The sequence below is a fragment of the Neofelis nebulosa genome, chromosome 9 (assembly GCF_028018385.1).
Source record: "Neofelis nebulosa isolate mNeoNeb1 chromosome 9, mNeoNeb1.pri, whole genome shotgun sequence".
Lineage (NCBI taxonomy): Eukaryota > Metazoa > Chordata > Mammalia > Carnivora > Felidae > Neofelis > Neofelis nebulosa.
In genome coordinates, this window is record NC_080790.1 from 105,435,860 (window position 1) to 105,452,508 (window position 16,649).

General features: G+C 37.1%; 1 protein-coding gene and 1 long non-coding RNA gene across 6 annotated transcripts in view; one reads left to right on the forward strand and one right to left on the reverse strand.

Annotated features, from left to right (window-relative positions):
• The window catches only part of LOC131485414 (uncharacterized), a 94,500-nt gene that overhangs the window by 6,205 nt on the left and 71,646 nt on the right, over positions 1 to 16,649 (reverse strand). For 2 of the 5 annotated variants that reach the window (XR_009248829.1, XR_009248831.1), the window contains one exon: positions 819 to 958. This is a non-coding gene — a long non-coding RNA (uncharacterized LOC131485414). Of the gene's footprint in view, positions 1 to 818; positions 959 to 13,310; positions 13,445 to 13,827; positions 14,049 to 14,395; positions 15,094 to 16,649 lie in introns of those variants that run through there. The other 3 variants (XR_009248828.1, XR_009248830.1, XR_009248827.1) reach the window with 3 other exon arrangements.
• On the forward strand, positions 61 to 9,573 carry MKKS (MKKS centrosomal shuttling protein). Its single transcript, XM_058684878.1, has 4 exons — positions 61 to 1,109; positions 3,174 to 3,349; positions 4,288 to 4,398; positions 6,250 to 9,573. Exons 1-4 carry the CDS (start codon positions 125 to 127, stop codon positions 6,688 to 6,690), a joined length of 1,713 nt encoding a protein of 570 aa, XP_058540861.1. The 5' UTR covers positions 61 to 124; the 3' UTR covers positions 6,691 to 9,573.

The window sequence follows — 16,649 nt, forward strand, 5'->3', positions numbered from 1 at the left end:
CCAGACTTTCATTCCTTGAAGAATAATTTTTTTTCTAAACGTCAAAACCTATGACAATGCAATAAACAGAAAAATATGGTTGACAAAATAAAAGCCGTCTTCACCAATTATCACCTAAAATAAGATGTCTCGCTTAGAAGCTAAAAAGCCATCGTTCTGTAAAAGTGAACCACTGACAAGTGAGAGAGTCAGGGCCACACTTTGTGTCTTGAAAGGCATCCTAACATCAAGCTATGGCCCTTCAGGTAGGCTGAAGCAGCTGCACAATGGCCTCGGGGGCTGTGTGTGCACAACCTCACAGTCATCAGCCCTGCTCGCTAACCTTTCTGTCACCCATCCCATCTTAAAGATCCTAACAACATCCATGCAGAATCATGTGTCGTGCTTCAGTGACTGTGGCTTATTCACAGCCATTCTTTGCTGCAATCTGATTGAAAATGTTCAGAGAATAGGCTTGATGCCCACCACTGTTATCAAATTAAATAAGCATCTTTTGAGCCTCTGCACCAGCTACCTCCAGTCTGAGTTCTGTGGTTGTCGAATTCTAGTCGACTTCAGTAGTACTCAGACCCTCCTTTGCCTGGTGCGCAGTATAGTAACAAGTAAACCTGCCTGCATGCTCACCAGACAGGAAATAGACCATATCAGTGCTTTGATTCTGAGAGCCTTTTTGCTTACAATTCCAGAAAACACCAAAGACTGCCTCATTTTAGGAAAGAGTATAATTGTGCCTTTAAAAGGTCAAAGAGTTACAGATTCTACTGTATTACCTGGAATACTTCTTGAAATATCAGAAGTTCAATTGATGAAGATCTTACCTATCAAAAAATCAGACACCTTCAAGGTGGCACTCTTCTGTGCATCTTTATCTGGAGATGTCTCGGACACTGGAGAAGGAACTGTAGTGGTCAGTTCTGGGGTTTCTCTTGAAAATGCAGTCCTGGACCAGTTGCTTAGCCTAGGAAGGCAGCTAGTTAGTGATCACATAGATCTACTCATATGCCAAAAAGTTGTGCACCCATCTTTGAAACAGTTTCTCAGTATGCATCGCATGATTGCCATAGACAGAGTCGGAGCGGCTCTCATGGAACCCCTGAGTAAAGTGACAGGTAAAAAGCACCTTCAGCCTTTGCCTCTTACACTTAATAAATCACACTTTTTTTGAGCAGAGATATTCTTGGTGTGTGTCACTGAACATCTTGAAAAATTTTAGAAGCCGCCAACTTTATAGCATATGTTAACATTTCTGGCAGCAAAGGTTTCTCATAAAGGATATCCTATAACATTCACTTACTGAAAGTTGAGTGATTATGGCTACTTCTATGTATTTCCCTGCCCCCCAAAGGACAACAGAATCTGTTATGACATAAAACTATTAACCCCCCCAGGTATCTTACAGTATTGAGAAGTTTAACCACCTCATAATCATTAGGTCTTTCATACTTAACACAAAACTTTGAATTTTACAAACCTCTTAAATCACATTATATTCAGAAGGTAGTTTTGCAGCTAAAAGATCCCCTTTCTTCACTTCTGTACTTCTTCACTACTGTACTTCTGCCTAAATAGTTCTTAATTAGGAGTGGGTGGGTAGGTATGTACACGCACTAGCTTTAAATATCTGATATTTCCAGCTGAGCTCCTTAAGAATCAGGATCGTCTTTTATTTTTAGCACTGACAACAGGCCTGGTCCCCAGTAGGTGTTCTAAGACATTTGTTGAATTAACTAATCTATTTGGTAAGATACAGAATTGTAACAGGCAAGAAATTCACTGTATTTTGTAAATTAAAATCAGACATAAGATTGATATTACAGCCAAAGAAACATGACAACATGAAGAGTTCATGATTTGAGCCACTTTCAGTATACTTTTAATTGCATCGACAACATACCAAAATTGATCATTTTGATCAATTGCAACGTTTATCAGACTTTAAGCCATTGTTAAAGTTCACTATATTTAGTGTTATTATAACTCATCAAAATGTAGTAGTGTGTATGCCAGTATTGAACACCTAATATCTCTGGATTATTGCCCTACCTCTATAAGGCTGTCCCATGATTGTCAAAGTGGAAATTATGAAGAAATAATGGAAATAGTTCTATGGAACTCACTGATGTTCTGGGTCAGACACATAGCTTTAAATATTTATTGATTTTTCATGACTTTTCCAGCTGTGAATATCGGGTATTACAGGTTATTTAGTCAGTTTTTAAAATATGAAACATTTTGCTATAGAAACAATAGTTTATGTGGGCACAGGGTTTCTATACCAGCCCACAGTTCTTATTTATCCCACATATAACTAGAACATGGTATTTAATAGCCAGAGCTTTAGTCCTGGATCTTGGGAGCAGAGATCTTGTGAGATAAAAAGGGGAAAAACTATACCAAGCCCGTGGCTCAGGTAAACTATATTTTCCACCTTCCTGAGTGTATCTAGGTTAACATTACCTATTACCTCCTTTCTCCTCCTTCAGACAAAATTCCTCTTTATCGATGATCTGGGGTTATTGTGCATAGGCCATTGGTGTGTTTGAAGCTTGTCATGGAGTACAGAACATTTAACATTTGATTTGTTTTGTGAAGTAGGCATTACTATTCCCATCTTACTGTCATATGGGGAAGCCCACCCAGACATCAGAGACTCTGACATCAGAGACTTGCTTCGTGTCCAGTGGAACATAAGCAGTAGAGCCAGATCCTCTCAGATTCTCTGTTGTGTCCCCCAAGTGAAATACATATCTCGGAGGCATTTTTTGGTAATCCCTAAATTTTAGATTACTCAAGTATTCTTTATTCTTTGAGGCTTTAGAAGAAAAGAATATTCAAATAAATGTAATTGTTCAGGGATTACTTTCTGGGTTCTTGCAAATTTTTTAAGCTCCCAGAAAATGGATGCACATTTTTGCGTGCTTTTCTAGAGAACAAGATAGCTCCTAACAGGTGTTCAAAGAAGTCTGTGAAGTGAAAGAACCTCTGCTTCATTGTATATCATTTTAATAGCAGACTACTACCTATCTTATAGGTTTTAGAAAATGCATCTTGTTATTTAGTCTACATTTCATGTTTCGAAGTGTATGCTTAGGGGCTTTTAGGAATCCATTGTACATGATTGTACATTCCATCTTTACTCATACCTTTTGTGTTTTCTAAACTTTAAAAAATAGGAACACAGCCTATTGGTTCCCTAGGCTCAATCTCTCCTAGTAGTTATGGAAGTGTAAAAGATTTGTGCATTGAAAAATTTGGCTTCAAACATTTTCTTCATCTTATTCCTAATGAGGCAACTATCTGCAGCTTGCTGCTCTGCAACAGAAATGACACTGCCTGGGATGAGCTGAAGGTAGGTAACAAACTTTGAATTCCATTGTCTAGGGGCTGAAACAGGGATTAAATAGTTGGACAGACACAATAGTTATCTTCACATAGCTGAGCTATGCATTTTGTTTTTCATAACTTTCCTAGGTGATTTAGGAAGCAACAACAAAAATGAGAGAATTAAAGTCACAAGTAAGCTGATTTAATTGCCTGTGATATTACAGTAGACTTAGCAAGTGCTACCAGTTATTATTTCTAGTATTTACAGGCAATCTAAAGGTCCTTGATATGTGAACTTTTCTTAGTAATTAACTTGAATTGTGTATACCTTGATGCTAATGTGTATGAACAATTCACTTAGAAAATGAGTTCCCCAGCCATACCCATCCACCTCTTAAGAGTTTGTTGTTTTCTACCAGCAATAACACATGCAACTTTTATATGAGTATTGTTCACAAACTTGATTCATATATACTCAAGGATATGTCCTTGGTAAATATGAAAGGGCTCTCTTTATTATTATTATTATTATTATTACTACTACTACTGGGTTGTAGCTATATTATTTCCATAGCAGCCTGAAATAAATTCTATAGCATGTATATAACTCATTTATTTAGACTAAAATAATCTTTTTGGTAGAAATACTAGCAAACCTTACTGACCCAGTTATTTTGAGGACATCCATTTGTCAATCTCAGTTTGAGGAGCTAAGTGCATATGAAAGATGATATTAATCCTGCCTATGGAAATAAACATCTGGCTAAAGTATTTTTCTTTAATCTCTAATCTTTATTGTTTCAAACTGTATTCATCACATTACAACCTTGGCAACACAAGTTTTGTTCTTTTGCAATTAAAAATCCAGCTCTTTGAGTCTACTATCTAAGTTCCCTTGAAAAGTTATAGTTCTTTGTGTATCTCATGTCGATGTCTGATTCTGATGATTCATCTCTTTTTTAGCTCACATGTCAAACAGCACTGCATGTTTTGCAGTTAACAATCAAGGAACCGAGTGTTTTGTTGGGAGGTGGCTGTACCGAAACTCATTTGGCAGCATATATCAGACACAAGGTAGGTTAGATAGTCCTGTTCATATTATCTGAATTCCCAGCAACATTTGTTTTTATGAGACAATAAACCAAATCATAATACCCTGGAGCTTTTAATGATTAATTTCTCAGTAGTTCAAATCAAATATTGTATTTGAAAACATGAGGAAAATAACATCTGCAAATATAAGGTAATATCTTTATTACACTGATTATTATTAATCCAGCCCTTTACCAAATGATCACATTCTTTGAGTATTGTCTAAATATTGCATGTTGAAATGAGCGTTCTGTTAAATGGGAGTTGTACTCGAGATTTCAACTGCTGTGGTCCAATAATAATTGATATTCATAATGAAAGTGTTAAGATTCCACAGAATACTTCATACCTTCTGGACTGTCAAGAAAAGACTTTAATTTCATTTAAGCATTCCAAGTATTAGATTCTATTATGATTTTTTAAATATTTTTTTAAAGTTTATTCATTTATTATTTCTGAGAGAGAGAGAGAGAGAGAGGGTGCACAAGCACTGGAGGGGCAGAGCGAGAGGGAGACACAGAATCCAAGGCAGGATCCAGACACTGAGCTGTCAGCACAGAACCTGACACAGGGCTCAAACCCATGAACCACAAGATCATGACCTGAGCCAAAGTCAGAAGCTTAACCAACTGAGCCACCCAGACATCCAAGATTCTATTATGATTTTTAAACTGGTATCTGTTTATAATATAAATTCTATCAAGTGGAATATTTTTTATTCATTTAGGAAACTATGTCCTGGTAATACATAAATTTAGTCCATTATGGTTCTGATTATTTCGTAAATGCTGACTTTTTGAAAACAGATACAAAAAGGTATGTTTCCCACATATTTGCAGTTGATTCTTTGGTTGGTCAGGAGTGTTATGAAGAGACTGCAGAGCTTCTGGTGGCTGACTAGGTTAGAGAGACAGTGCACATTTTTTACACATGTGCCCCACCCTACTTCCCAAAATGATTTAAAATCTAAAAGTTATCAGAATATACATCACAAAAAACAAAATCAGTGCCCATCTATTGATGCAATATAGTCTGCAAATGGGATTGAGTAAACTAGAAAAGGTTTTTTGGAGGAGGAAGGTTTTCTAAGTAGAATTTTGAAGAAACAATACAGTACTGAAAATCTGGGGAAAGAACATGCAGTAGAGGCCATCTTATGTGGTTCACACATCCTGAGCCGAAAAAGAAAGTGGTCACTGCTTGGAAGTGGGTTGAATATGGGTTTTTAGCTATCATTCAATTATTAGTTTGCTAATATATTACTTTTTCTATCATTAAATCTCTAGGATAAACTTTTTTAGAATGGTGGAACAAACAAAAAACATTTACTTCTCATTAAAGAGATTATTTTAAAACCTTGATGTGAAAATTGCACATGTCCCTAAATGGCTTTTGTCTTAATAATAATCATGTGTGTTCTCATTTTAAACAAATCTCAAACAGTTGGCTAAATAAGTACTTCATTTGGACATTAGCCTTAAGGAACCTCCTCCTGTGTATGAAAACCTGTAATATATGCATTATGCCATGTCCTTCACGTATTGAGGAGACACTACCGAGCAGTCCTTCATAGTAAGCCAATGATGGGGTTTATTCTGACTCATTCTTTCTGATAACATGACTAGCATATATTTATACTGTAATCAACCAGATTAAGGGATTATAGCCTGGACAGCTGAGCCATAGTTGCCCATTAGCATTGTGCTAAACTCCTAAGGAAATTGAACACAAGTAGTAACTTTATGATAAAGGTTTGATCAAGTATTTTGTCTTTCAGAAAAATTTTTATAACATTGCTCTGTATGTGTTTTCAATGGTTTTATTACTATTTAGATTTGTAATGAGCCCGAAAGCATTCTCCAAGATGATGGGTGTACTCAAACAGAACTTCAGCTCCTCACTGAAGCATTCTGCAGTGCACTAGAATCTGTTGCTGGCTCTCTAGAACATGATGGAGGTGAAATTCTTACAGACATGAAGTATGGACACTTTTGGTCCGCTCAGCCAGAGTCTCCCTCTGTTGTTGACTGGCCAGATTTGCTTTCAAGATGTGGCTGTGGACTATACACTAGCCAAGAAGAACTCCGCTGGTCTTTCTTAAAGAGTACTCGTCATCCCTTTGCACCACAAACCTGCCTCCCACATGAAGCTGTGGGCTCAGCCAACAACCTGACCTTGGACTGTTTTACTGCTAAACTTAGTGGCCTGCAGGTGGCTGTGGAGACAGCCAACTTGATTTTGGATCTTTCATATATCATTGAAGATAAAAACTGATAGAATAGTATGTTTATATTACAAAAACAAACAAAAAAACCTAGTCAGGTAGTCAGTTAAGAAAAATAATGTGCATATTTTTTCTCTCCCAAAGCCCTCTTCTGCATATTTGGATAGGTTATTCATAAAGTTATAGATATATAAGGAAAAAATATGATTCTTAAATGGAAATACCATAGAACATTAAAAACATGAAGCATTATTAAAGATATTATAGTTATCTTAGGGATTCCACAGATGCCACTGTATGTTCTAAATTTGTGTTGTTATTGTGACATCATTCTAAGAATATACAGAAATTAAAAAAAACTTCCTAATCTATGCTCTAGTTTGGTTATACTAAACTGATGTTTCACCAAGGAATATAATTTGAATTTTATGCAAATGCAATCAATGTATTGATAAATTGAAGATGAAATACAGAATGCAGCTTGAGGAATAAGTATGGAGCTGTAACAGATGTTATATTAAACCTTAAACATTTTGAAAATTTTGGGAAAATTAAACAATGTAAGTCAGATTTGTAGCCATGTTAGAAGGAAAAAGAGTTTTTAAGCAATTTCCTCCTATATTCTTGCAATGCAAAATAATTTTTACCCTGAGCCAAAGAAAAAATTGTAGTACACAGTAATGCAACATAAAACTATGAAAACTTGAGTGCACCTTATGCTTCATAAAACAGTCTCTTAAATTTTACTTTTTATTATTAGAGTCAAATGGAAGGACAGTGTGGTAGGCAGCCTCTAAGACGGTCCTAGTGACCTCTCCCAATCCTGGTTTTCAGGACCTTGAACAGTCCCCTCCCGTTGAGTGTGGGGTGGGGATGTAGGGACTCCTCTGAGTTTCTCCCCCTTGTGAACAGGAATGTCTCATTGGAGTTCTCCCATGCTCAATCCATCATTGTATGTTGGGAGTGGAGGGCAGATGACTTGTCCCATTAGCTTCATGGGTCTACAGATTGAGAGGAGCTGTGTTGCAGAATCTGGACTTAACGAATTACACCTGAGGAGCTTCACCCAGCCTGACCTGATTTCAGTGATAAGATTCAGGACTTCAAGCTGATGGTGTAATACGATGAGACTTTTGGGGATCTGGGGAGTGTGTGAATGTATCTTGCATTTGATACATTAGAGGCAACCTCTAAGATGGCTTCAATGATGTCACTTCCTGGTAGTCCACCCTTTGGGTGTGCATGGGACCTAAAAACTAGTTTTTAATGAGTATACAGCAGAAGTGATGGGATGTCACGTTGTAGAAAGATGGGCTTCTCTCTTGATCTCTCACCCTGATTAGAGGCTACCTGCTGGGTTGGGAATGCCTGTAGAGAGGCCCACATAGCAAGAAACAGGGGCTTCGAGCCAACAGCACATAAGGAACTGAATCCTACCAACAACCACAAGAATTCTTTTAGAAGCATATCCCCCCTAGTGGAGCCTTAGCAGTAACCCCTGCCACTGCAACTACTAGAGAGACCCTAAAGCAGAGAACCTAGCTAAATTACTCCCAGATTGATTCCTGACCCACAAAATCTGTGAGATAATAAATCTTAAGTCAAGTCTTGGGTATAACTTGTTATGCAGCAATAGACATCTAATAAAGGCAGGAGCAAAGGCTTATTTATAATTACATATTGAAAACTTGGTCACACAATGGCAAAAAGCATTCTTGATGCCATGCCTCTGCGTTTTCACCATCACTACAAACATGAAGGCACTGTTCTTTATCATACATGCTTACAATGGGGTTTTACATTCACTTAAGAAAGTGTGTCACGTGGGAATAGGAGACTTGCCCTGGGTCTCCCTGGCCTTCTACTGCATTTCTAAGTTACTCAAAAAAGGGATGCCACACTGAATCTCTCCAGTTGATCTTAGAGGTTAAGAGCCTCCACTTCCCATGATAGCCATTAACTCTGCCATTTTTATTTAGCTTTGCCATAAAATTCAGTTACATACCTTGGTGAAACATCCATGCTCTCATTTTGAATATGTCATAAATTTGTTTAAATAGTCTCATGAAGTCATGTTTCCTGAAGTTGTGTACAAGCCTTACTAGAAAATACTGTAAATAATTTTTTTTAAAAAAAGCAATTCCTTAACAGATGAAGGAAATCATCAAACTCAGATGGTAAAATATGAGATGAAAATTCGTGATGCAAATAATTGCAGAGGAGCTCATTTTGACAGAAATAAATGACAGAAACAGCAACTAAGTTAAGCCTCAGACCATGTTTTGTGACTGTAAGTAAGACTGAGGTCTGAATATCGCATTACAAGGTTCCTCGAAGACAGAACCAGAAACCCTGACAGCTACAAAAAAAGGAAAGGGAGAATAATGCTCAAGAGAATGAAGTCAGGGACGGCTGCTCACGACTTTTGTGGGACTTACAGGAAGTGTAGCATTCAGGTTTACTGAGCCGTAGGTGTCCAACAGGATTAGCATCCTATTTATCAAAAGAGGTTAGGATTTTGGCTGCAAGGAAAATATTGGAAAATGAAAGCAAATTAAAGGAATCTTCTAAGTCAAAATACTTGTTTGGTTTTATAAATACCCCAGTCCTTAATTCTTCCATTTGTACTATATTAAATAATCTCTACTAAAACATAAAGGTATTTTAAATCATCAGAGTGTTTTCCCCAGAATGTTTAAACTGTATATTGTCTTTTAGTTGCATATAAATCTTTTATTATCATAGTATCCTTAAGCTCATTTAGTTTGTATAATCAAAGCTAGTTAGGCATTTCACCTGATAGTAGAAAAAATTTAAGTACCTTTGTAAGATCCATCATATCCTATATTCTTACACTGTGAATAATTCTTTGGATAACTTTAAAATAAAACAATATGGGGGCACCTGGGTGCCTCGGTCAGTTAAGCTTCTGACTCTGGACTTTGGCTCAGGTCATTATCTCATGGTTTAAGTCCCAAATCGAGTTCCATGCTGACAGTGCAGAGCTTGCTTGGGATTCTCTCTCTCCCTCTCTGCCTCTTCCCCGCTTGTTCTCTAATAAAAATAAACTTTAAAAAAATACCTCCAAAAAATAAAATAAAGTATTGTTTACTGTTACATAAACTATACAGGTTATTAAGAGAATCATGTACAAAAATCACTTGCATAATTAACGCAGGCCCTGTCAAACATCCAATCAGTTATTCATTCCTTCCTGATAATCTTGGGGGAATAGTCAAGGAGACTAAACACCTCTTATAGGGCTCTGTTTCAGCTGTCTAAATAAACCTATCTCTTGATCTGAAGGAAAAGGCAAGCTTAAACATGTGATATCTTTATATTTTTTTTTATCATGTAGTTAAGTGTTTCCACTTAATAAATATGGTATCCCATAATCCTTGGAAATTTTTGCCACTTACTTACAAAATTTGATTTTAAATGTATCTAAACCCAATGTCAGCTGTGTCTTTAGATTACAAGTAAATTTATATACTTATTTATTAAATATACAGTAATACTCATAAAAGCAAATGCAGTCCATGAAAACTACTCCTACATATAGATCAAGCCTTTTATTGGAGAGATAATTAGTAAGAAAAGCACTAAAAGCAATGTCATACCATTACCTGTAATAAATTGTGACTTTAGAGGGAAATCAATCAACTTGATAATTTCCTATTAAGAAATCACACTGAGAAAATATTTATAACGAAAATCCTAGTTTAGCCCTGTAGCTTTTGCTTGAAGTATTAAAATTTCATTTTGAGAAGTGTTAAGTGACTTTTTTGTTTGCCAGACACAACAGTCAATGGTATTAGAAGTATTAAAAAAAAAAAAAAAAAAAAAAAAAAGATTTATTCACAGTCCCTGACCTCAAGGAGCTGATCACCTAGCCAGTGAGACTTTTTTTAATATTATTTTTATTTCTTAAAAAGCAATTGTATAAAATTATTACATAATTATTCAAATCATTCATAAACATTATGTGGTAATATAAAATTTTTAAAATGTGAATCACACACAAACAAGGAAGATAAAGTCAAATGTAGTCCCACTACCCAGAAATAACCACTGTTAACATTTTATATGCATCTTTTCAGTTTGTTTTCTGTATATGCTTTGCCAAAATGTATTAACATAGGATGTTGCTTTAGAATCTCTTCCTTTTACCTAAGATGCACATCATAAACATGTACAATCACTACATATTCTACTACTACATCATTTTTAATTCCTAAAGAAATTTCAGTTGTAGAGATTCTACCATAATTTAGCCAATGAGCTTTTATTAGTATACTTTTAGGCTGGTTTTAATTTTTGTACCAGTATAAGCAAAAACTCAGTGAACATCTTGTATATATCCTTTGCCCATATCCAGATTACTTCCTCAGAATAAATAAATAGAATTATGATTTCTGGGCCTAAGTATTTATTTGAAATGGAAAGACTATATTAATGTACATTGTCTTAATTAAGTCTTCCAGAAATGTTGCATCAAAATACTCTGACCACAGTGTGTACAAGTACTCGTTTTCCTGAACTTTGGCCAGCACTAGTTTTTTGCCAACTTAATAGCTGAAAATGGACTCCTTTTAATAATTTGCATTTTTTAAATTATTAACGACATAGACATTTTTTATACATTGTTGGCCAATGTTGTCCTTCTTTAGTAAATCTTTTCTTAATAGGTCTTCCATGTTTCCTATCAGTAAGTTCATTTTCCTCATCTATATTTATATTTATCTTCTCCTGCACATTATTAAAGATATGTACATATCAGAGAGGTAAGTTTTTAAAGCAAATGCATAACCTTTCTTCATGGTCTCAAATTTCCAACCAGCTGCACATGCCCAAGTAAATGTGGCACAGTTTCTATTGATTTGTACTAACACACACAAGCAGCAGCAAAACACCTATGTAGCGTGAAGAATATAAAATAGTGGGCAAACTATTGCCCCTGCCTGTGAATACCATCTAACCCTGTGATAAAGCATCTGTGACATGGATGCTGTAGGACTTGGGTAGGGCTGCCATTAACAAATCTGAAATCAAGATGTCGTCAGGGCTACACTGCCTACAGGGGCTCCAGGGGACAATCATTCCTGCCTCTTCTAGTTTCTGGCGGCTCTTGGCAATCCTTGGCATATACACCCAACCCGGCAATCTCTGCCTCCATCTTCACAGGACTTCTCTTCTCTCAGGGTCACAAATCTCCTTTTCCTTTCTCTTATTAAGAAACTAGTTATTGCAGGGGCACCTGGTGGCTTAGTCGATTAAGCATCTGACTTCAGCTCAGGTCATGATCTCACAGTTCGTGGGTTTGAGCCCCGCTTGGGGCTCTGTGCTGAGCTCAGAACCCGGAGCCTGCTTCGGATTCTATGACTCCCTCTACCCCTTCCCTGCTTGCACTCTGTCTTTCTCTCTCAAAAATAAAGAAACATTAAAAAAAAAATTTTAGGCCCACCCGAAATCCAGAACGATGGCATCCTAAGATCCTTAATTACATCTGCAAAGACCCTATTTTCAAATAACACCACATTCGCAGGTGTGGGGCGTAGGGGGCAACACCATTCAATTCACTACAGATGGTAAAAAATGCCCAAGATGTAAATCTTCCTTCCCCAGGTTACAGCTGCGCAGGGAGTAAAGTATGCCCAACTTGGACAGAAGCACCAATGCCAGGTTTTACCACCAAACATTTCAAGTCATTTCTCCATTTATTGTTTTTTAATTATAATCAAAGTGCAATCTCTTTTGCCCCCTTTTTGCCTTAAATTGCCCTACACCTGACATTCTCTTCTACTTGGCATCTCTATCTGCATCACCTTCACACTTACTCTCCTTCCCCAGGCATCACATATAAACTACTCATTGGATACTGTTCTATACTTTCTCTATGCTCACGTAATTTACATACAAACACATAGACAAAAAATGTTTACATTACTAAGAGAGATCGTTGTATATAACTTTGCTTTTTTCAGAAATGTCTCCAAGTCAACTGAAACTGATCTCATTCATTATTTTCACGGTCACATAATATGCCTTTACAAGTTGTGATGTTGCTGTCCCCTTTGCTAGCCTAAATGCTGTGAGTGTCCTGGCCGCTGATGGCTTACATCTAACCCCTTCTCCAGGGAACTTCTCTAAACCCAAACAAGCCTTCCCAGGGAGATTATGCCTGGGAGATCACTATCTGACCCTTTCCTCTGTGTGTGTGTGTGTATGGAGGGGGGGGGGGACGCTCAGCCAACAACTTTGTACACATATTCTTACCTAATTATGTTTTCCTTTATAAGAGTGAGGTCCTCAAGTGATTCTAATGAGTTAGGAGTTAGGTCACAAAAAAATGTACCATTTAATAAATACTGCCTAATTGTTTTCCAGAAAACTATAACAACTCACATTTCCACCATCAATGCAGGAGAGTATGATTTCCGGTAACCTCTTCTCCCGCTTAGTGTCTCTGTCTGTAACATGTTTATTGTTTTTCTCAATTTTAAAGTTCCTGATTATGAGTGAATTTGAGCTTTTTAAAAATACAACTTCTGTTTCTCATCCTACATGTGAGGAGCTTCAAAGTCACCACTACATCCTAATTAACGAGTAGAAAGCTGAACAAACTGCAAAATCAACAACCATTTTTTGGTGTAAATCTGTAAAACTGTACCTGTAAAAGGTAATCCTGATCACCAAATCCCAATGTGTGTGTGTCTAGTTGTGGGGAGGTTCCCACACCAACAGGCAATTCTCCAGACATCAGCTGCATGTCCTACAATTCAACTCAATCCTGACACGATCTACCTGGATAGCGTCAGATTCCAAAGGAGAAGGGTTCAGTTCTACATTACTGCCCCTCCCCCACCACCCACTCCACTTCAGATGCCATTTGCAAAACCAGGATATTACCTGTGCTTCAACCTACCAGCTACAGATCAGAGATTCCAATGATCCCTTCTTGGGTTCTTAATTTGCTACTGGGGATCTCAGAACTCAAAGAACTTACTAGGTCACGAGCTTATTATAAAAGTATAGAACTCAAGAACAGCTAGATGAAGGAGATGCATAGGGCAAGGTATAGGGAAAGGGCACAGAGTTTCCATGCCCTCTCTGAGTGTACCACTATCCCCAAAGCCCTGTGCTCACTAACCCAGAAGTTCTCTAAACGCCATCCTATGGAGGCTTACTTACGGAGGCATGATTGATTAAGTCATTCACTAGAAGTGAATGATTCCACCTCCAGCTCCTTTGTGCAGTCTGGATGTCAGAGGGTGGAACTGAAATTTCCACTCCTATATTCTTGGTTGGTTCCCTGGCAACCAGCTCCCATTCTTAGGTTCAGGCTAAGAATGTCATTAACATAACAAAAGACACCTTAGCTCTCACCACTTAGAAAATTCCAAGGGTTTTAGGAGCTCTGTGCCAGACCTGGGACAAAGACCAAATATATTTGTTATAAATCACCACTATCACAGTCCATTAGAAAAGTGAGGGCACAGGGCAAACTATCCCCAAAAGTGGAGACAAACAGATACAGAGAATCACAATTTATCAGAGCAGAAACTCACAATCAGTAACCATTGTGGAAACAACTACCAGCGTGGGAGAATTGAAACTGTAATTAACGAATTGCTGTCAGCTCCTCACGCACAAGTCAAAAAGTAAGACCTCCAGGGGGACCAAGTCATAGGAGAGTCCTCATACTTTTGTGAGTTTTAAGCCCCACCCCATTCCAGAGCTCTAATAGGTACTTACATTGAATACTGAAGAAAAATCCCCTTGTGTTTCCAATAAGGGTAGACGAAAAGGAACCATGCGGAAATACACTAGAGAATTTTTTTTCCCCTCAGGATAAATTATTTTACCAACACCTTGCTAACCTTAAAGATAAAACTCCTAGGGGCACCTGGCTGGCTCAGTCGGTAGACCATGAGACTCTTCATCTCCGGGTCAAGAGTTCAAGCTCCATGTTGGCTGTAAAGATTACTTAAATAAATAAAACTTAAAAAAATAAAAATTAAAAAAAAAAAAAAACCCTGCCAGTTATTTTACCAGCAAATAAGTTTAGTTGGGAGTCGTGGAGAATTGCATTCTGGGACACAGAAACTACAGCACAAAACAAGACAAAACTACAGGCAACTCCGTAGAAAAAAGGAGAGGAATGGTCTTTTATAAATGAGGGGGGGGGGGGGGGAGTTACAAGGCTGTTATAAACAAAAAGTCCATTGGAGTAAACTGGGAGTTCAAAGTATAGTGGCTTTTCATTGGCTGGGTTGTGACCGTTCGTCATTGGCTGGGCTGTTGCCAGGGCAGAAGAAGAACCTTTTTTTTTCCGCTAAAATAGTATTGAATTGAAAGGTACATCTCTTCCTGTTGGATCTGCAATTGACAAATTGTGGCAGGATGAGAAAGCTCCCCCTGCTGGCCGCCTGACTCCATTCTAAACAAGGTTTCCTTTTATTAATTTTCACAGTCTATTTTATCAACCTGCTAGGATTTTATGAGAGCCAAACCTACCTGAGGGAAGAGAAATACCAACTCTAGCCCCCTCTACCTTTCCAAGTGGAGGAAGGTAAATACACACCTCCAGCCCCCTCCAGCGGTGGTGTCTCACCTAAGCGGTAAAAAAAAAAACTTGGAGGCATCCAAGATATCCTTCAGTAGAAGAGTTGATAAATAAACTGTAGTATATCCAGACAATGGAATATTGTTCAGTGGTAAAAAGAAATGAGCTTTCAAACCGTGAAAAGACACGGAAGAAACTTAAATGAACACGACTAAGTGAAAAAAGCCAATCTGTAAAGGCTGTATACTATATGATTCCAATTGTATGACATTGTTGAAAAGGCAAACCTATGGCGACATGAGATTAGTGGTTGCTAGAGATTATGGGGAGGGATACATAGACAAAGCACAGCGGATTTTAAAGCAGTGAAACTTCTTTGTAGGATACTGCACTGGTGTATACATGTCATACATTTATCAAAACCCGTTTAAAAAAACAAATGTTCTAAAATTTTAATTGAGATAAGGCTAAATTATAAATTTATAAAGTTAGGTGGAGTGGTTACAAGGATATTCAATCATTTGCTTAATTTTGAAATCTTCATGTAGGCTTAGTAATTTAACAGTATAATCTTATAATTCTCTTGGGTTATGTCAGGGACTACACAATGTGCATATTTATTAAATCTCCCCGACAGTTTTGGTTAACTAGAAACATAGAGAAATGTGTTACATTTTACTTTTTATCAGTGTATCAGATATATTTATGGGTATGGAATAGGTGATTTCATTGCAAAGGAATTAAATAATCCCTGAAATTAGGAAAAATGGGGCACCTGGGTGGCTCAATCGGTTAAGCGTCGGACTTCGGCTCAGGTCATGATCTTACAGTTCCTGGGTTCGAGCCCCGCATCTGGCTCTGCGCTGACAGCTCGGAGCCTGGAGCCCGCTTCTGATTCTGTGTCTCCCTCTCCCTCTGACTCTCCCTTGCTTGTTCTCTCTTTCTCTCTCTCTCTCAAAAATAAATAAACATTTAAAAAATTATTTAAAAAAAGAAATTAGGAAAAATGCATTTAATCTGTGTCAACAAATAACTAACATTTGTTATAAATGGTGCTTAAAGTATTATCAAAACTGCTATGTTGCATCTCTTTACTCTTATTAAAAATTTTGGGGGGCTGTAAGAAATGAATAAATATATGTGAAGTAAGTTTGAATCTATGTTATGATTATATAGGCAACTTGAAAAATCTTAGGTTACTCATCAAAACTAAAGAACTTCTAAAAAGTAAAACAAAAATTTCTATCAATTCTTCAAGATAAACTGTCAGCCATTCTTATTTATTTTACTTATGAATTTACTATGCGTGAACATCTTATTCAATTAAGCTAGTCTTACATAATGATGAAGTATAATGGAAAATTTTATCTTTATATTTATGGTACGTGAAACCAAGATCTTTAAAACACAGATGATTTCAAGTTCTTGTTTAAATTTCTTTCT